A 19,492-nucleotide genomic window follows, 5' to 3' on the forward strand; every position below is an offset into this window, starting at 1 on the left:
ACATTGTATAAACTTACTGTTGAACAGTAAAAAATATCATCAATAATTAACAATTAAAAATGTAATCTCAAAAGCATATACCTACCTACAAAGGTATTGAAAAAATTTAAATGGCAATATTTTATTATTGTTAAATCCATTAAATCTAAATCAATAATAAATAATAGTATTTTGTTAGTTTATTTATTATTTAATATTTTTTCATTTCGAAAACCATTGTCACTTACTTTTAACAATTATTTCACTATTGAGATATTATAAATTATAATTTGTAGTTATTACTTTGTTTTTTTTTTTTTAAATAATAATTAATGGCAAAGTAACTTATTTTTTCCTTTGCATTAATAGTTACATTATTATACAATTTAAAATTAATTAAAAATGTACTTGATGTCACTTGCTCTAACTTTTTTATGCAATTGCAAGTTATCAACTATCATATTTACATTTAATATTTAAGACTTATCTTACTGAGATTTAAAGGACGAATACAATTTTTAGCCTGAACTGTTTCAAACTAAGAGACAAATATAATTTGATTAAATAAGGTAGAATATAAAAAGATATTTTCTGCTTTAACAAAGCTTCCCTCCAAAGTCTGTTGATAACTCCTCTGTCTCTTCGTTTTCAGTACTGGTAACTTGCTCTTTCTATAAATTTAATAATCACGAATAAATGTATATAATTATTATAAAACATACAGCAATAATAATCTAACATACAGGTTCCACTGTCCATTTTTCAGCCAAATTCTTGGCGAGTATTGCAAACTCAACATCCATGTGCTTAATAAAAGGACTGTTTAGCATTTTTTTGATTTGAGCACAATCGTGATCAGAATAGGCGTTTACAATGCTGTCAAGCATATAAATCTAATTGCATACAAAGGTTAGTATTAAACCTTGTTATAACAAAAGTATTGCAATGCATTTGTACCTCTGCTTGTTCACAATATTGCATTCCATAATCGTGCAACACTTTTTTAGCGGCCACATAATCATCTTTAGCCAATTGTAATAAAAATAGTTCAACAGTTACTCTACCCATGTTGGATGTGGGGCCTCCTTCAGTGACAAGATCAAATTGACGTTTTATTTCGTTCTCAGCTTCTTCGTACCTAAAAAAAATTACCACTGTAAGAATTTTAATTCAATAAAAATAATGTAAAAAGAACACTACCTTTTCAATTTTACCAACAGTCGAGCTACTTTGTGTGTGTACTCCATTGCTTGTCCAATCGAATCTTCAGTCTAAAAAATAAAATATTATTATCTCCAAATAAAAGTTTTTTGGTACATTCTAAACAGTTAAATAAAATTTAGTGACGTGAATAAAAATGAAAGTTATTTCAATTTACCCCAGAAATGTTTGAAGCTTCCTTTAAAAGCTTAACGGCTGATTCTGGATCTGATAGTTGTAACATATCTGCAGCTTTGTTCAACAATAATGATGCACTTCCAGAGGATCCATGTTGCTGGTAATAATGACTGGCTTTCATAGCCAATTTAAACACTTCGCTTGTATCGCCAATTTCCTTAGACATTATAATTGCCTGATCCATACACCTAAACAAAAATATTATCAGTTTTGAAAAATAAAACAAAAACAGAGTAGGTAACTTACTTAGCAGCATGGAAAAGACTAGTATGGATAGTGTTAAGATAAATTAAAAAAAAACTTTTTCGCTGGTATCTTGTTATGTGCATTTTACTGACTGTGATTGCAGTATGTGCTCTAACTCAAAACACATTTCAATCATATTAATATATTACTTACAGTTAATACTTTGCTATTACAATTTTTCTATTATGTAAGTTGAAATCAGAAATACCTACCTACATTGCGATACAAATACACCACAATAAAAAGTACATTTATATAAACAACAGTGTTATTTCACTATAAACCCCCTTTATTTTAAATATTAATTATTTAGACATAACTTTCGATTGTTATACAGATGTAAGTTATGAATGTTATGAGAATATGATGACATTAAAAATAGGATGTTACAATGCATGCAGACACTCACTCACTAAACATCATACATGAGTATACAGTCTCTGATACAGTTCAGTTCTATGATACATTTATATAATAGTAATATTATAGTATTACTACAATCATAAAGTTGTATTTATCTACTTTAAATATCAAAATTTTAAATGTACTCAAGCTTCAATTTCAGTTTTCATGAAAAATATTTTGTTAAAAATTCAAAATTTAATCAATAAAAACAGAAAAAAATATATGAAATGTTATTGGTGATTTTATCTAAAAATATAATAACTATTAACTGTCTTGCCGCATTAGAGCACATACAACTGTCACTAGATTAGAATCTTCAGTAGAGATTTAAGAGATGTTACAAGATTATCAATTTTTATTTTAATAAAACTTGATGTTTGTAAATAAAGGATACGATCCATTTTGTAAATAGTTTTCTGATGCTTTCATAAGACATTCCTTACTCTCTTTATATGATTTTCCAACTCTGAAACAAGTAGCTGAAAAAGAATAAGCAATATAACTTTTCTTTATTCATTTTCAGGAATAATATTTAAGCAAGCAATTGTAGACAATAGACTATATTTATTTATTTTGCTAATACTAATTACAGGTCTTTTCAAGTCAATTAAAAATTCAAAAAGTAATTTATAATTTAAGACAAATTTGTGAAAATATAATTTGAAAGACGATAAACAATTTAGTTAGGTATAACAATATTATATGCTAGAAGTTTTATTTCCAAATAGGTACTACTCAAAAATAAGAACTAAAGAAATTTATTATTTAAATTTCACCTTATGTCATATTACCAATTCATAAAAACATAACTAAAAATGATTGAGTTATTTTAAGTTATAATGACCTCTCTAAGAATCATTATTAACTTCATAAATTTTTGACACTATAATTGTAAATACATAAATTTCTACAGACTACATAACCACACAAAAATAAATTCTAATATAGGTACTGGTATGTGCTCTGATACTCTATAGTATTTAATATACCTGCTTTTGAGTATTCGTCGGCTGCACTGTCATAATCGGGAACCCATTTCAACAAAGATGTCTTCAGACTTGAAACAAAATGACAAATTAAGTATCAATCATTAAAGAAAACGATTCAGGCAAAAGGATATAAAAAATTATTTTACTATTTCGCAGCTTTGTCCATACACTCCCTTCCCTCTTGGATCTTGTCTTTTGACATGATCACAACACTTCAAATCTCAAACAATCGTATAAAATCCTTACTAGACTCTGTCTGTCACTTGTAGGAGTAAATAACAACTTTAATAAAATATTCCTAATATGTTTATTACAAATATTATTTACAATTCAATATTTATAAGCAACGAACGGTGTAAAGTTCGGACTATTACAATAATATGTCCATTATATAGTCTTATCAGTGATACGACCTAGGATGATAAATTATCAATAATAGATTTTTTGAGTGTTTTTTTGTAGATATAATGAGATAATGTTAATTGTTCTACTTTTTTTGTCAAGATACCTATATAATTAATAATATAATATATACCATGACTAATCTATGAAAATCTATTTAGTCATGATACATACTATTTCTGTGATCAATTGTCGTTATAATTATATACGGAATATAACATATCCTTAAGTCCTAAGTATTAATAGTACCTAACAGCAATCAACAAACACAGACGCAATTAACATCAGATTTATTTTATTTTGGTTTTTTATTAAAAACAACAATAATATTTAGTAAATTGTAGCCTGTAGGTATAAGGAATAATAATCAAATATAATATTATATAAATAAAATAAATACATAATGTGATGACAAACCAGACAGTTTCGACTTTAACAATCTTACATTGATATCAAATGCCATTTTAATGAATTTTTAATGATTTTTATTATATCTTGACTATGTAATTTAATCAATCCAGAACTAAATTATTCAGGCATCTCATTTTTCATAGATTTCTTTCAAACAGTGACAAAAATTTAGATTTTAAATGTATTTTAAAAACCAAATTAAACAATGTCAATTCAAATATTCAATTAACTAATTTATCAACAATTTATTATTCTATAACCAAATGTTTCAGTATATGAATTAAGCATTTTGATGAAGTTGATGCTGCAAAATTTCCGTTGTAAGTAATCAGTAATTTTATATTCTCACAATATCATTAGTATATTACAAAAATACTAATAAAAAAAAAATATTTAACCATCATAATAATTATATTAATAAATAAATCTATACATTTTATTGATTTATTGAAATGCCAAACAAATCGATTGTAACAACTTCAATACATCATGACTCAACTTCTATGTTCTATTCTTTCATAATTAAGTTAACCAGATTAAAAAGAAAAACCAGGACAAATAAAATATGTTTCATAAAGAAAAAGTAATTTTGAATAAAACAAAATGTCTAATTGAGATAGGTATTTTAATTTAGAATATAAATTATGTAATTTTAGTATATATATTTTTAAAATTATTGTTTTTCATACTTAGAATTTGATTTTATAAGCTAAGTATCATAAAAATTTTATAAATTTTGATATAATGTAATACAAATTCATATTAACGCATTAATCCAGGACATATTGAAATCCTGATAAAGATTTTTGAGATGACGAGAGAAGTGTTTTTAAAAATTGGTACGTCTGGACACCCTATTTATAATTTACAAACAATTTTAAAGCTTGGTTAAGTTTTTATTTCAACAATTAAAAAACAAGAAATTATAATGTAAATAAGATACTTTACTAAAAAAATAATAAGACATTACAAAACAATATTTAAGTTACAACTTGCAAAAAATAATAGAAATTTACTAAACATGAATGCAATAACAGACACAAAATTTAAAATAGTATAATATATTTATTTTATTTCTGAAAGCGGAAAAATGCTATTTACTCAAATGCACCACAGCGTATTTGCCATTAACTTGCCAATAATTAGTGGAACAAAGATAATTATCATTTTTATCAGTTTCATCAATTTTGGTTTCATAGTCACAGTCAAGGTCACATACACAGTCACATTTTAATGTACGTAAAGCTACCACAGCTGTTGGTTGAAATCGACACAAGGCAGATTTGAATGTAGTTGATGGTGACCAATTGATATCTCCAATTAGTTTTCTGTAATTTAAATCGCCTACAAAAATCAAAATTAACATAATATAGTACAATCACGTTAAAAAATTTTCTCCTACACAAACTACAAAAAAATATCATTATATTGCTCTGAATCAAAAACTATTTTGATTATATCCAATTTTCATAAAATTTAAAACTAAGTATCTGATTTTAACCTAAATAAAACAATTATAATCAACTCTTTTAAATTCATAACATTTTTATAAATTAAAATTTAACCTTTAAATATTAATAATTGGGAGCAAGCTAATTTTTTATATAACTCTGGATCTTCGGTGGCCATTGTTGAGTAACAGTGAGGTAAGGTCCAAAACTCCTCGCACTCAATTACAAATTTTCCTATAGTGATAAAATTAAAAACAGAATAGTTAAATACTTAGTCATTTACTCAAAAAATAAAAAATTGAATTTAAAGAATCTAACCAGTTTTGTAATAATTGTTCCACCTATTTCCAATTTGTTGAAGGGCACTTGATGTACATTCTTTAACTAAACGATTTAAAAAGTGTTCAAAATCTGGTCTTGTAACATCTGACACATACCAAGGGATAGATTTTCCATGAAAGACAACAGTTTCGGCAAATCCATAAGTAATAAAAAAGTGTGCCAAACACATATCCGTGAATAGTTCATAAGCCGAATTATCCAAGATAATATCTGAAATAATTGAATTCATTTGTATGTATATTATACAATACAATAGTACAAATACAGTACAAAACAATAGACTAATAAGTCTATTTGAATTTAATAATAAAAACAAAAACAATTGTTCATTATATATTACTGAATATCATTAAAAAATAAAAATATTATTTACCAATTATCTTAGGATTTTTGTCATATGAAACATTCAAAGTGTTCCAAATTTCATCTGAATGATCAGTCAAAATATATTTATCTAAAGATACAATAGCTTCTAACGGATCTTCAGAAATGTTTTTTGATTTTCCAATATTGAGAGACAAATCAAATCTATTTCCCCACAAACAAATCTATAAAAAAAAAAAAAAAAAAAAGTAGAAATATGTTTAAAATTATTTTTTAAGCAAGTATCATGGCAATAATTAGAAGGTATTTATTTAATAACTATGTTTGTAATCAACCATAACATAAAATATAATAAATTCAATCATATAAACCATACCTTTAATATTTGTATGAAAAGTATCTTCAAATTTTTATTGTCGAATTCTTTCTTTGAAAATTGAGAATTTAAAAATTCTGCTATAGCTATCATTGTTATTTCAGATTCATCAAAAGCTTTATACTTCAGTTGTTCAAAAGGGTCATAATCTTTCAACATTTTCCTGTTTAGACAAATGTATTTAACATAATTTATTAGAATGTATGTTAAATTCATTCACTTTTATAATTTACGTTTTTTCGAAAATCTCTTTTATTCTTATATACAAATAATTCTCAGTAAAAAGCCATTCTGTATCAAACCATGTTACAATTGAATCTGAATTAAATTTTTTTTCTAATAATTGATTCCACATCAATGCTAATGTAGAAGTACTATCAATTGTTCGTAGAGGCTTATTGTTCAATATTTCAGAAAGTAGTAGTTCCAATTTGTTAACAATATCATTTATTTCTTCTTTGTTTGCCTTTAAAAAAATTATAAGTATACATAATGATTATCTTTAGTAGTCTTATAATTATTACTTCTTACAATTTTAACTAAACAATACCTAACTAATTTAACATTCATTCCATTAAAAATATATTTAAATTATATTCAAGTAAGCTTATTCAATATATTAAAATTTAATAGGAAATAAAAATGTTATTAACTTAAAGCGGATAAACAAAAATATGAACACTAAGTCCTTACCAAAGTGAATTGTTTGGCTTTTAATAATCCAGTTATTGCAGAAAATACATCTGGCATTCTGTGCATTAGAGAATGATAACCAAAACTTCTGTAAAATCAATATTAATTTAGATTTAAATCTAAAATCTTAAATCATCATTTATATTTAATTCATAATATGAATAATATATTATAGTATGCAACATTCAAATAGTTGTGTTCAAAACAGTGTTTACTGATTTAAATTTAAATTTACCAATACACTTAAAAATAAGGCACACGTGTCGTATGCTATCTACGAACAAATTTTTGGTGTAGTATGATATTTACAAGTAATTACGTTATCTACCGCGTAGTTCTTAGTTCATATTGACGGTATCGACGATTATATAGTCTTATAGGTGTAAGATTCTACAGTTCTAATAATGGACATTTAGTATTTCAGAATTTAGTTTACGTTCATTGCTCGTTACGATCAAACATCGTAATTGTGTGTTTTTTTGTTAATTATAAATGTATTGTTTTATAAAATGAGTACTTTGGGTGAATTATATAGAGAAATTATTTTTTATGATGAAACTTGTATACAATTTTTAAAAGATTGTGAATTGTTACCTAATACAAAATTGTGTACCAAATTAAATTCTATTAGTGATCAATGTGGTAGTGAAATGAAAGAAACTTTTAAAAAAAGCCGGAAACGCGATTTAAACGGAGATGTTATTGTAACAAAATATTTACGATGTCAAAAAAAGGGTTGTCAAACATGGCAATTCATTCGTTAAGAAAACCCATTTTTTACATACATTGATCGAAATGGAAAAAATAACAGTGGGTTAAGTTTGTGTGAAATAATAGAACTTGTTTGGTGCTGGGCAAATCAATTTTAAAATATACAAAAAAAAAATTACTGGTAGAGGACATCACACAGTCTCAGATTGGTATAATTTGTGTCGAGACGTTGTCGTCGAACAGTTTAAACATCGAGGAAAATAGGAGGTAAAGGATACATCGTACAGATTTTATTTGGTAGATAGCATAGGACATGTGTACATAGATTTGTGTAGATATCATTTTCTTGGTAGATAGCATACGACACGAGTGCCAAAAATAAATAATAAGATAATAGAAACTGTATCTTTAATCAAAAATTTGTATGTATGAAGGTTATACAATTAATTTTAATTTTATTATAATACAATAATATATTATTAAATCTTACTTCATGTATTTTCCTCTTAATGGTTCATTATTTGGTGTTTTCTGATCCAAAAACTGATCAATATTACAAGCCATACTGTAGTATATTACTGTTCTGTGTTATTGGATGTCTTTCTACTGAATACAATTATAATACTACAACAATTTTAAATTTTAAGTGTAAAAAAATGAGATAATATAAAAATGTAAAAAATAATCAAATCACTACAAATATTACCGATTACCATAGCGGCAAGGTTTAAATATGTAGGTAGATTAGATCATTTACTTATATTTACTTATCTACCTACTGTAGTTATTATCATTTTTTCCGTATAATTAATTGTTCTAATTATAATTTTTAAGATTATGATAGAAATACCAATTCTTATTTAATTTTCAATAAGTATATCTAAAAATAATTTTGTTTGTCATTTTCCAACCACTTTTGGTCTAAATCACGGACTCTGTGGTGTATACATACTACACAGCTAATTAACAAACGTCATATTTGACATTTGTGATAAAATATGTGTGAAACTGAAAAAATGGACTGAGGACTGTCAGAGGTCATAATATTCGGTCATTCTCTCACTATATTTTCTACAGCAACCAAAATATTCTGTAACGATTTACGTATAAACAGGAGTGACAAATGTACACTGTATTGGAGCCTTTAGCGTATACAGAAGTATACTAATAACAATATTTACAAAGAAAATGCATATAACTATATAAATACGTAAAAAAAATATTCATTTTTAATGCGGGTAAATGTTGAGAATACGGTGAATAAAACAAATAATAATATTTTGTTTCGTAATATTTTTTTTTTTCCAATAACATTTTAAACATATTTACGAGTCTAATATTTTTAAAAACTGTTAGTGGATATTGTATATTACTGAAAATTAAATAAGAAAAGTGATAAGTATGTTTTATTTTTATTAACTATTTTTCGAGCAGAGCGAGAATCTTGGTATTGACCAAGAGCCGAACTTAGCAAGAACAATTTTTTTGAGATACATTTTAAAAAATATGGCGTATACTCAAGACATTATTTACCAATAAATTCTTGCGTATAAGCAACCGTACGTGGATGTGCACTGTGCAGTAGCTTGCGGTATAATAAATTAAGTCACAAATTAGTCTGTGTATTTTTTTTTATTGCAACTATTTCTAAATCCAAAAAAAACTACAATTCTGATACACGGCATTCTCAGGATTTTTATTGTTGGGGGAGAAATGAAAATGTATTAAAAAGTGGAACGAGGAGGCTAAACACACACACACTCTTTCTTACATAAAAACATTAAAAACAACAAATATTAAATTATTAACATATTATTTCATTTTATTTTGATCATTTCTTTCCTATATTATCAACAAACGTCAAACATTGAAACATGTGCCAGACTAGAGTTGATAAGCCAGTGCATGCATAATTACACCAAGCAAAAATTTTCAACATGCAGTTTAAAAATTATCATATTTTTTTGATTTATGTTATCTTATACTCTATTAGATTTATTGAGGATTAGATTATAAATTATTTTAACCACGGTCTTAGATTTTAACAGTGAAAACTCAGAACTGAAGATTGCACTTTAATCATGAATAATGGTATATAATTTTATTTATTTAAGTTTAAAATGTTTAAATAATTTAAGTAATTAAACTTTTTTGTCGTTAATTAAATTTAAAAAAAAAAACAAGACTCGTTGTTACCTATATATAATATATATTAAATTTAACGCATAACGAAAATGGCACTGCGAGTGGCTATTGCCCGTTTAAATACAAAAACAGTTTCTGGAGGACCGTTTTTGTTACGTACAAACAATCCGTTTAGTCGTATGAAACATTTCAATAATGAGTCACCACTAGCTAAACATGCTAAAAAACGTACCAGCACAGTACGTTTAATAGGTGGTGGTGTGGCCATTGGTGTCGTAGTCGGAGCAGCATATTCATATTTCGCAGATTCAGAGCGTAAACTACCTGGTTCCATAGTAAATACTCCAACACGAATACCAATCTTGAAGACCTTACCTCCCGAATTGAAGGTCACCCGTAAAGTATGATATTACTCACAATTTTCATGGCATTTAAGTTTATTGTAGTATTAATAATTTATAATTTCAGGTACGACACAATAATGATGAACATGCCGATTTAATTTTATTTCAATATCCAACTTGTCCGTTTTGTTGTAAGGTGCGAGCATTTCTTGATTATGTTAAGGTGCCATATGATATCATTGAAGTAGACCCTATGCTCAAACAGCAAATAAACTGGTCTGATTATAAAAAAGTTCCCATTCTATTAGTAAAAACAAGTAATGGTTACCAACCACTAACCGATAGTACAATGATTGTATCTGCTCTGGCTACTTATTTAAAAGATAAAACATTTAATATTGAGGACATTGCAAATTTTTATCCATCAATATCCTATGTTGATGTAGACGGTAAGAGGAAGACAGACATTATGAACAAATATTTTATTATGAATGAAGACGAATCTGAAAAATCAAAACGTTTGAATTTTGAGTAAGTTCTTGCGCTTGGAAATGATACATTGAACATAATATTTTTTTTTTTAGTAATGAAAGAAAATGGCGAAAATGGTCTGATGAAACTTTGGTCCATGCACTCTCGCCAAATGCTTACCGTACTCTATCAGAAGCTATAGACTCATTTAAATGGTTTTCAATAGTTGGTGAATGGGAAAAAAATTTCCCTTTTTGGGAAACAAGTCTAATGGTATATGGTGGAGCCTTTATGATGTGGCTAATTAGTAAGAAATTGAAGAAAAAGTAATTTTATTTAATTATTATATTATTTAGTATAATCAATGACTATAATGTTTAATATTAATAGGTATATGCTAAAAGATGATGTACGTCTATCGTTATATGAAGAATGTAATACATGGGTGAAAGCAGTAGAACAAAATGGCGGAACTTTCATGGGTGGTAACAAACCAAACTTAGCCGATCTAGCTGTGTATGGTACTCTTTCAAGTATTGAAGGTTGTATGGCTTTCAAAGACGTGCAGGAAAATACTAAAATTAATGTGTGGTTTAGTAATATGAAAAAAGTTATACTATAATAATGTTCCTATTTATTAAAAATGTTGAATAGAATGAAAATGGGACAGTGATTTAATTTAACAAAATGAGTTGTTTATTTAATTTTTAATCAAAATATTTGTTTATTAACAAAATTATTAATTGGTTATTACATCCTAGTTAACTTTTAATCCTGACCTGACATATTAATCAATCATACATGATCTAGCATTTTAGGTCCCAAGCTGCTCAAAGAATGCTTTTGATTTTTGACACCACCACTGTTTATTATTTATTTTATATTTAATTACAAATAGGTATTTGAATGGGAAATGAAAACTATTTATGAAACTGTTTTAATCTATTCTGTGGTATTGTCACTGCCACCACTAGGTTTGACATTTATATTAACGTTAAATTGATAAATGACATTGTGAAATCAATAAATCATCAAATAATGATTGAATTTTCAACAAAATTGCACATATTAATGATCAGTTACCACACACTCGTTTACCAGATACACAAATATTTCTAGAAAATGCAAACTTTAATTTGCTACTAAGAGGCCACTACTAACTCAGTATAAATATTCATTCCAAATAAACTTGAGATGCTTGTATAAAAACCTTAATAGTATTATGTTTAAAACTATTAGTACTTTATAATGACTTGTAAATATTTGAAGATATTGTTTTTTTTTGTTTTATATACATATATTTTGCCATTTTTGGTAAAAAAAAATAGGGTATATTTTTATTCTGCACGTTAAGTTATTGGCTTTAAAAAAATCATGCGAATGGTGATAGGTTAAACAAAGCCAGTACCAAAACCCATTATTTGTTAGAACTATGTTTTATGTTTGTAGCAAAAATTTATTTTATGCCAAAAATATTAGAAAATATTTTAATCTTGTACTTATATAATTTTTATTATAATATTAATGTTTTGATAAGATATATTTTTTGCTATATGAATAACAATTTACCAAAATATTAAACGTAGTTATCTGTATTACAATTTATTAAAATCTGAAGTTGATTTTTGATTTAATTAAATAAATTTTAATGTTCAATAAGCCAATTGCATTTTCTTTAGTTTCATTTACATGAAAAAATGTCAGTATGTTGAGAAATACCTATATTTACCGTAAAAAATAAAATTTTAACTACAACTCAATATATTATAAATTTTAAGTTTCAATTACATAACATACAAATTAAAACCATTGTGTATTACATTTGTTAAAGTTAAAGTTATTAAGAACTCAATGATAAACTTTAAACAGTATTATTTTATTTTTCAAATGGTCAAAATTACAAGTTTTTTACAGCGTTACTTTTTTTTTTAATTGTTCCCTTTATTCTTTTAGCGTTGATTGATTGTTGTTTTCTATAACTTCTTATGTATTTTTTGTATTCCTTTTTTCTGAGCCAAGTTGGATGTTGAACTTTTTTTGGAGTTTCCTTAACAATTTCTGCAGTTTTTTCCACTTTGGCTTTTTCTTCCTTTTCTAGTTGAATTTTTTCAGCTTCTTCATTTTTAGCTTTAACTAAAAAATTATTAAAGTGTAGTTTTTTGTTAATAAAATATATTTATATGTTTTAAATATTTAGGTATAGAATGAATAAATTTTACAGTTATGAAACAATACATAAATATAAACTTCATTATTACAATAGGGTTGCTAGTATATTACTAATGTGTATTTCAAATTTATATATCTAGTCGTTTAGTTATTTATATGTTTAAATATACAATAATTAAAATGCTATTTAATATTTATTAATCTATATATAAAATATTTATTTAGTACATTTTTAATTCATAATCAAACTTTCATATAAATTATTTTATTAGCATAGATAACATACCCACATGATATGTTAGTACTATTAATCTTAAATAATAATAAGCTGCAAATGGTAAACAGATTTTTGTTGTCAATTTGAAATAAAAATAAAGTTATATCCCAATAATTAAGCTTATTATAATATAAAATAAAAGATGTGAAAGTGCCTCTACAGATTTAATAAATACATCTATTTTTTCATTAAAAATTAGTAATGCACTTAACAAATAACTATGTTTTTAAATACCAATATGCTACATTGATTTATGGTAATTATATGTTAGTGTCTTATCATACCTTACAATTGGTGATAAAATAATAAAAATAAATATTAGTATTTTGTTATGAAAATAAAATTAGTATATGACAGATACTATGATATTTCTACAAAAAAAAATATTATTATGACTTTAGAAGTGTAACAATATGTAAAATATGGATGTTAATGAATATTATGAATATTAATTTATACATTGCTAAACTGCAAAACTGAACAACATAAATATTGGGATATTAAATGACCAGTTCCCCTTCACAAGTGTATTTATTTGTACATAAACGATAAACAACATAATGAAAGAAAATAAGTTACCTAAGCAAACATGTTCAATTTCACCGTCTTCTTTGACTTCTATTTCTCCAGCGTTCACCAGCATATTCTTCAATCTGTCTAATTCCTTCACGCCATACCTGATCCGCTTGATAGCCCTCATCTTCCGGCGCCATTTACTCCTTATACTTTTGGCCATTGTAAGCAGGTAAACACGATAAATAAGTTATAATAGTAGTAATGACTGACCACGAATTCGGAATTACGATTTCGTAGTGGCACAATCCCAGTGCACACTACACAAAAGTGACAAAACACGAAAGCACGTGAGCAATAAAATAACAAGTGCTTATCAACTATTTGCTGTGTGGTATCAATTTTATCAATATTCGTTTGATAAGATCAGGTAACTGTGGTTAAGGTTAGGTTTATTTAAGCAATCCAATCAGTCCACAGACCAGTCAGAAAACTGAGAAAACATAATATTATTATAAAATAAATAATAAATTATAGGTATTCTAAATTTAAACATTTCTTCAAAACAAGAACCATCAGAAATTATTCACAAAATTATTGTTTTGTTTTGTCATACAACGGTCAAGCCATTTGAACACTTGGCAATCTGTGCGAATTGACGTGATGGGAATATGGAAAATTATTATTTGTTATAGGAACACCCAAACCGGCCATACCATAGAATATTATATATATATAATATATTGTTGTGAAATAGAATAGAATCTATTCTGCATCTGCGCCCATACGGTTGCAGTAAAAATATCTAATGGATTAGTTAATAATGTTAATATTACTACGTCAAACTAAAAAATAATGAAATATAAATGACCCACTACACTTAAACAAATTATCTATTGTACTTTGTAAATAATAAGTCGTGATTAGAATATTCTAGTCTTCGTGTTTGTAAGTTGTAGGCATCTATCGTAAAATAAAAACCAATATTGATTAATTGATTGAAATTCAAATATTCAGTTTACGTGAACCGTGTTTTATAGACACACAAGGATATGTCAGTGGGGAAAATCAAGATATGTTAAATTTATTTTCGAATACATGTTTTGCTCTTAGTTTTGTGTAATAACGATTTTACGTTGATATTATATTTTTTATAATATGTGTTGATCTGTTTTATTTATTTATTTATTTTTTTTTTTGATCTATTATTAAGTACTTATATTGTTGTTTTACAAATAATTTAAATAAATGAGTTCATATTGTTAGAACTAAGTCTCGAAATTCCAAGTTAAAACACTTACAATAGTTAAAATTTAAGTGAGATGAAATAGATGAATGCGTAACTTAAAAATTTAATTTAAATTTTCTTATTAAATTTTATATCACATCACGCAGTTGGTAACGCTCTGCTGTCGACTGTCACTGACAGACAGACGTCGTGTCTACACGCGTCACAAACGTGTGTATAACTGGTTGAGTGATAACGAGTTAAACTCTGTTATCATGTATTAACTAACAAATTGAAATTTGAAATAGAAAGTAAATACTAAACTAATTTAATTATCCAGTTCTTTAATCCCGAACAAAATTTTAGTGAATATATTGTTATATAGGGACACTTGTATTTTATTAGGAAATTAATCGAAGGATTTCCAGTAATGGCGGTATGCAAATATATAAGTACTTCTATTTAAATAATTAACTAGACTTATGCTTTGTAAATTGTATTTGTCTTTAACAGCCCCAAAAAGGTAAAACTGGCACTAAAGGCCAAAAACAAATATTAGAAGAGAATGAAGCCACATTGAAGTTTTATAGAAATATGATTGGAGCAGTTAGCGCTATATACATCATAGTTCAATTGGCTTTTGGAAATGTTTTTTCTCTTACAAACATTGTAAGTAAAATATTATATTTTTATAGTCAATAATTTAATGAAATGAGAGCAAAGATCATCAGTTTTCACAAAGGTCAAGAAATTTTTATAAACATTTAAAATAAAATATTTAAATTGAATTGTTAGGTCTTTATAATTTTCATGATAAAAAAAACAGTATATTATATTAAGCACTGTTATGAGAAGGGATTCTTTTAATTTTTGTTAATTATTAATTAAAATTATTAATCATTGTATTGAATTATATGAAATTATGATTAAATATAAGTAATAAAAACTAATAGAACTTATGAATTAATCTATTTAAAAAAAAACACCTAGCTATATAGTATAGGACAAATTAAAAATGTTAAATAGTTAAAAAATTATTGTACTAGTTTATAGTTGTTGTAGGTTTTGTTCTCTAATCCAATTGAGTTCCTGCAACTAGAATTAATTGTAGATTGTTTTGAATTAATGCATTTTATAATAATTGTGTATTAATTAAAGTATTTCATTAACATAGGATCATTTTGATTATTTCATATCAATTATTCTTCAATAAATATGTTTTTCTCATAATTTTTTATTTTTTCAGTTTTTATATACTCTTGTTATAGCTTCACACGGTGGTAGCTATAAATTTATGGCATATATGTCAGTAGCTAAATTTACTGAAAATGGGCAGTTACTAGATGCTGGTACAGATCTCAATATGGAAGGAGGTTTAGCCGAGTAATTATATAGTATTATTATTATTATTATTATAATAAAATTATTCTATATAATATATATTATTTTTATTTTTATTATTTAATGTATAATATATTTTTATTTTAGGTATACAAAGGATTTGATTATATTAACATCAGGTTGCCAATTATTATCACTTATTTCTAATTACTTTTGGTTTCTGTGGCTCCTAGTAAGTTTAAACAATTAATTTTGTATCATCGTATAGATATTATTTCATAAATTACCTTTTTAAGGCACCTGGTCAAGCATTCTGGATACTATGGAAAAACTTCTTAGGACCCTATTTTATGCAAAAAGCACCAGAAGATAATTCACCAGAAATAAACGAGAAAAAACAAAAGAAATTGGAAAGAAGAAAAAAACGGCAACAAAATGTACGGTTTTAATGATTTTGATTGATAAATCGAGCTTAATTATTATTTTTTTAATTTAAATTATATTTTTGTTATAACTGAAATTTTTTTTTTTTTTTATATGCGTATAATATATATATATATATATATATTATACTTAATATAATATTTTACATTTGTATTTATGAATTGTAATTCAATTTGTGTTATTTTAAATAATATGTTCATATTTGTAATTATTAACTCTGTAGTCAATTATTACGCTTTTAAAGAATATACTAAAATATATTGTGTATTGATAATATATTCAAAATTCATAATGAAATGTTTAAAATACAAACTGTTGAGTCATAGGATATTATGCTATGATCTATTGCAATGGTTTTCAACTATATAAGACTTGTGACTAATTTTATTTATTATTTACTTTTTGCAACTTGCCTAACCAAAATTAGGTAGCAACTTATTAGAAAGACTTATGGTGTTATACTGTGGTTTTTTCTTTGTTTAGAATTTATGACTCTAAAAGTAGGTAATGCTCATTTATTATTATCGACCCTAGATATTAATTATTAACACTATTAGACATTTTTAAACTTTTTTAATACATATAAAATAGAGTTGTACAAGTTGCGCACATTGTTCCAGAGAAAATAGTTGAATTGTTATATTTCTTGGTAGTTACTAGTTGTGATAAATTAACATTAAATCAAAAAGAAAAAGAAATTAATAATGTTTTGATTAATATAATAGATAAATAGATTCAAAATTCAAGCATTGAAGTATTGGTTTCAATACACAATTATAAAAAAAAATTGCTCTTTTATAGTTTTATGATCACATTGTCTTTATAGAGCACCGGTCATTGATCATAATGCCTATAGTAAATATTTATATCTATGAAGCATTGTCAAAAATGACTTATAAATAATGTCAACATTCGATTTTTACATAAAATGAAAAACTTCTTTATTGGGTATCCGCATTTTGGTATTCTTGATTTATCTTCTTCACTTTTCTTGGCAATGTCTAATATCTAACCATAGTTTGTTATAACACTGGCATTACTAAAACAATAAAACACTTAGTATCATTAGAAATTGTTTTATGACTTTCACTCTTTAACTTAAAAATTAAAAATGTCGTTAATAATTAATATGACAGTTTTTATTAACAATCAAAATAAGGTCATATGACTATACGCGATATGAATTATAATTTATAGCTAATAGTTAATAAGTAATAAAATAATAGCTAATATTACTTATAAGTTTTATTGGCCAACTGAAATACTTTGGGATGGGCATAATGTGCATCTATTGAATAATCGATCAGATAATAAAATGAAAAAATAACCAATATATTATGTAATAAGGTACTATGATAATATTGTTATAATACTATAATTGGATAAATTTATAGACTTGGCAACATAATATGTGTTCGTGATAGCTATATATAGGTAGGTATCTACTATTGTATTAATCTAGTGTTGTAAATATCATACTTTTAGTTAAATCAATTATTAGGTCCACTGATGCAACTAAGCTAAGACAACAAAAATAATACCTATAATAATAATAATACAGCATTAATTCTTAGGTATTTATTAATGTAGTAGAACTATGGGTAGTTTACCAATTACTTTTTAGTTTTTTATAGACAAATTTCTCTCAAAACATTTTACAATACCTATAAGGTAAACTTATTAGTTAGTTATAAATTATAATTATATAATAAATGAATAAACTAACCGATTTTGCTGTAAGTATTATAATATATAATATAAATAAATATTTTTTTTCTTCGCCTAACAAGTTACTTTTCGATCAACAATTATTCAAAATTAAAGTTATAACAGTTATACATTCTAATTCACATTTAAACCTTTTGCATTAATAATAACACACTGATGTTTTTTTGCGAGTTCTTCTATTTATAATTTATTTTGTACCTGTAATAGGTACCTTTAAATACATTTTTCTTCAGATTTACCAAGTTATTTTACTTGTCTCTTCAACTCTGCATAATAATAACAACGCTTCATAAAATTACTGATACTGTAATAAAATACACTATAACCAGTGGGTAATCAATTGATTAATAAATGAGTTTTTAATTTCCAAGCATTTTAGTGTGTAGATTGCTTGTTTATATTGATGGAATTGGATCGAACAACAATATTTACCTAACATCTAAAAATAGGCTAATTTGAATACAAGCGCAATTATTGGTATAGGTACTGACCCTAAACTATAAGGCACGCAATTGATACACTGACCATGCAGTGCAGACCCTAAACAAAAACTTTGTTTTAGGTGTAATTGGTCAATGCCCAAACTAATAACTATGACAATATACCTATTATACCTATACAACTAAATCTAATTACTGTCGTATCTTCTCTTTATAACAGTGAATATTCTTGTAAGTTCTGTACTGCTAACAATTTATGTAGGTGTCTACTCAATATCCACCGATCCTCAATTAAAATCATTCAAATATGGTTCGTAATTTTATGGCGAAATACTTAATTGAAATTATACAAAAATCGCGATCACGCACTTCGTGTTAGTGAAAAATAAATAGGCAGTTATTTACAATTTTTTTCTTCTAAAACCTAAATCACTAAAACTATATTAAGAAAATAAAATAATGTAACGAATAATTTATGTATTATATGATATTATGATATGTCATTACATTATCTGCAGTAATTAACAAATTTGATTCGATGAAGAAAAGAAAATTAGAATTTTTTCTTCGAAAATTATATATACTTATATTGGCTATATTTTGTTATAAGTAATATATAGTTTTTATTAATATTACTTTATAGTTTATAAAGTTTTAGAAATTAA

At 25.5% G+C, this 19,492-nt stretch overlaps 5 protein-coding genes across 6 annotated transcripts; 2 read left to right on the forward strand and 3 right to left on the reverse strand.

The window, feature by feature from the left end:
* Window positions 1-286: 286 nt before the first annotated feature.
* On the reverse strand, window positions 287-3,398 carry LOC113548144 (gamma-soluble NSF attachment protein). Its single transcript, XM_026948866.1, has 9 exons — window positions 3,164-3,398; window positions 3,018-3,085; window positions 2,423-2,507; window positions 1,624-1,641; window positions 1,358-1,565; window positions 1,180-1,250; window positions 937-1,117; window positions 723-872; window positions 287-650 (listed from the first exon to the last, which is right to left on the reverse strand). The coding sequence occupies exons 1-9, from the start codon at window positions 3,217-3,219 to the stop codon at window positions 576-578; spliced, it is 912 nt and encodes a 303-aa protein (XP_026804667.1). The 5' UTR covers window positions 3,220-3,398; the 3' UTR covers window positions 287-575.
* A 1,355-nt stretch (window positions 3,399-4,753) lies between these two features.
* Window positions 4,754-9,561, reverse strand: LOC113561205 (protein-glutamate O-methyltransferase-like). 2 transcript variants are annotated; one of them, XM_026967498.1, is made up of 9 exons: window positions 9,261-9,561; window positions 8,218-8,351; window positions 7,017-7,104; window positions 6,557-6,789; window positions 6,324-6,486; window positions 5,997-6,171; window positions 5,600-5,833; window positions 5,396-5,515; window positions 4,924-5,174 (listed from the first exon to the last, which is right to left on the reverse strand). In XM_026967498.1, the coding sequence occupies exons 2-9, from the start codon at window positions 8,289-8,291 to the stop codon at window positions 4,924-4,926; spliced, it is 1,338 nt and encodes a 445-aa protein (XP_026823299.1). In that variant the 5' UTR covers window positions 8,292-8,351; window positions 9,261-9,561. The 2 variants fall into 2 exon arrangements, with proteins under 2 accessions (XP_026823300.1, XP_026823299.1); XM_026967499.1 differs by lacking the exon at window positions 9,261-9,561 and having other exon boundaries at window positions 4,754-5,174; window positions 8,218-8,427.
* Window positions 9,562-9,735: 174 nt separating this feature from the next.
* LOC113561207 (prostaglandin E synthase 2) lies at window positions 9,736-11,366 on the forward strand. The gene is made up of 4 exons (XM_026967500.2): window positions 9,736-10,273; window positions 10,341-10,747; window positions 10,801-11,013; window positions 11,078-11,366. The coding sequence occupies exons 1-4, from the start codon at window positions 9,962-9,964 to the stop codon at window positions 11,307-11,309; spliced, it is 1,164 nt and encodes a 387-aa protein (XP_026823301.1). The 5' UTR covers window positions 9,736-9,961; the 3' UTR covers window positions 11,310-11,366.
* A 1,176-nt stretch (window positions 11,367-12,542) lies between these two features.
* Window positions 12,543-14,023, reverse strand: LOC113549121 (protein LLP homolog). Its single transcript, XM_026950288.1, has 2 exons — window positions 13,713-14,023; window positions 12,543-12,820 (listed from the first exon to the last, which is right to left on the reverse strand). The coding sequence occupies exons 1-2, from the start codon at window positions 13,867-13,869 to the stop codon at window positions 12,585-12,587; spliced, it is 393 nt and encodes a 130-aa protein (XP_026806089.1). The 5' UTR covers window positions 13,870-14,023; the 3' UTR covers window positions 12,543-12,584.
* Window positions 14,024-15,148: 1,125 nt separating this feature from the next.
* LOC113549327 (transmembrane protein 208) lies at window positions 15,149-16,722 on the forward strand. The gene is made up of 5 exons (XM_026950577.1): window positions 15,149-15,310; window positions 15,388-15,543; window positions 16,121-16,257; window positions 16,363-16,447; window positions 16,512-16,722. The coding sequence occupies exons 1-5, from the start codon at window positions 15,305-15,307 to the stop codon at window positions 16,662-16,664; spliced, it is 537 nt and encodes a 178-aa protein (XP_026806378.1). The 5' UTR covers window positions 15,149-15,304; the 3' UTR covers window positions 16,665-16,722.
* Window positions 16,723-19,492: the final 2,770 nt, after the last annotated feature.

Source organism: Rhopalosiphum maidis, chromosome 1, assembly GCF_003676215.2.
Source record: "Rhopalosiphum maidis isolate BTI-1 chromosome 1, ASM367621v3, whole genome shotgun sequence".
In the NCBI taxonomy this organism is placed as follows: Eukaryota; Metazoa; Arthropoda; class Insecta; order Hemiptera; family Aphididae; genus Rhopalosiphum; species Rhopalosiphum maidis.

Excerpts from the sequence above, each read along its gene's own strand:
- LOC113548144 (XM_026948866.1), bottom strand. The coding sequence starts at position 3,219 with ATGTCAAAAGACAAGATCCAAGAGGGAAGGGAGTGTATGGACAAAGCT. Across the intron at positions 1,251-1,357 it reads AAGCTTCAAACATTTCTGGG|ACTGAAGATTCGATTGGACA; the intron begins GTAAATTGAAAT and ends TTTATTTTTTAG. Across the intron at positions 1,118-1,179 it reads CTGTTGGTAAAATTGAAAAG|GTACGAAGAAGCTGAGAACG; the intron begins GTAGTGTTCTTT and ends AATTTTTTTTAG.
- LOC113561205 (XM_026967499.1), bottom strand. The coding sequence starts at position 8,291 with ATGGCTTGTAATATTGATCAGTTTTTGGATCAGAAAACACCAAATAAT. Across the intron at positions 6,487-6,556 it reads AAAGAGATTTTCGAAAAAAC|GAAAATGTTGAAAGATTATG; the intron begins GTAAATTATAAA and ends TTGTCTAAACAG. Across the intron at positions 5,516-5,599 it reads GAACAATTATTACAAAACTG|GAAAATTTGTAATTGAGTGC; the intron begins GTTAGATTCTTT and ends TTATCACTATAG.
- LOC113561207 (XM_026967500.2), top strand. The coding sequence starts at position 9,962 with ATGGCACTGCGAGTGGCTATTGCCCGTTTAAATACAAAAACAGTTTCT. Across the intron at positions 10,274-10,340 it reads AATTGAAGGTCACCCGTAAA|GTACGACACAATAATGATGA; the intron begins GTATGATATTAC and ends TTATAATTTCAG. Across the intron at positions 10,748-10,800 it reads TCAAAACGTTTGAATTTTGA|TAATGAAAGAAAATGGCGAA; the intron begins GTAAGTTCTTGC and ends TTTTTTTTTTAG.
- LOC113549121 (XM_026950288.1), bottom strand. The coding sequence starts at position 13,869 with ATGGCCAAAAGTATAAGGAGTAAATGGCGCCGGAAGATGAGGGCTATC. Across the intron at positions 12,821-13,712 it reads AATTGAACATGTTTGCTTAG|TTAAAGCTAAAAATGAAGAA; the intron begins GTAACTTATTTT and ends ATAATTTTTTAG.
- LOC113549327 (XM_026950577.1), top strand. Across the intron at positions 16,258-16,362 it reads ATGGAAGGAGGTTTAGCCGA|GTATACAAAGGATTTGATTA; the intron begins GTAATTATATAG and ends TTTTTATTTTAG. Across the intron at positions 16,448-16,511 it reads TTTGGTTTCTGTGGCTCCTA|GCACCTGGTCAAGCATTCTG; the intron begins GTAAGTTTAAAC and ends TACCTTTTTAAG.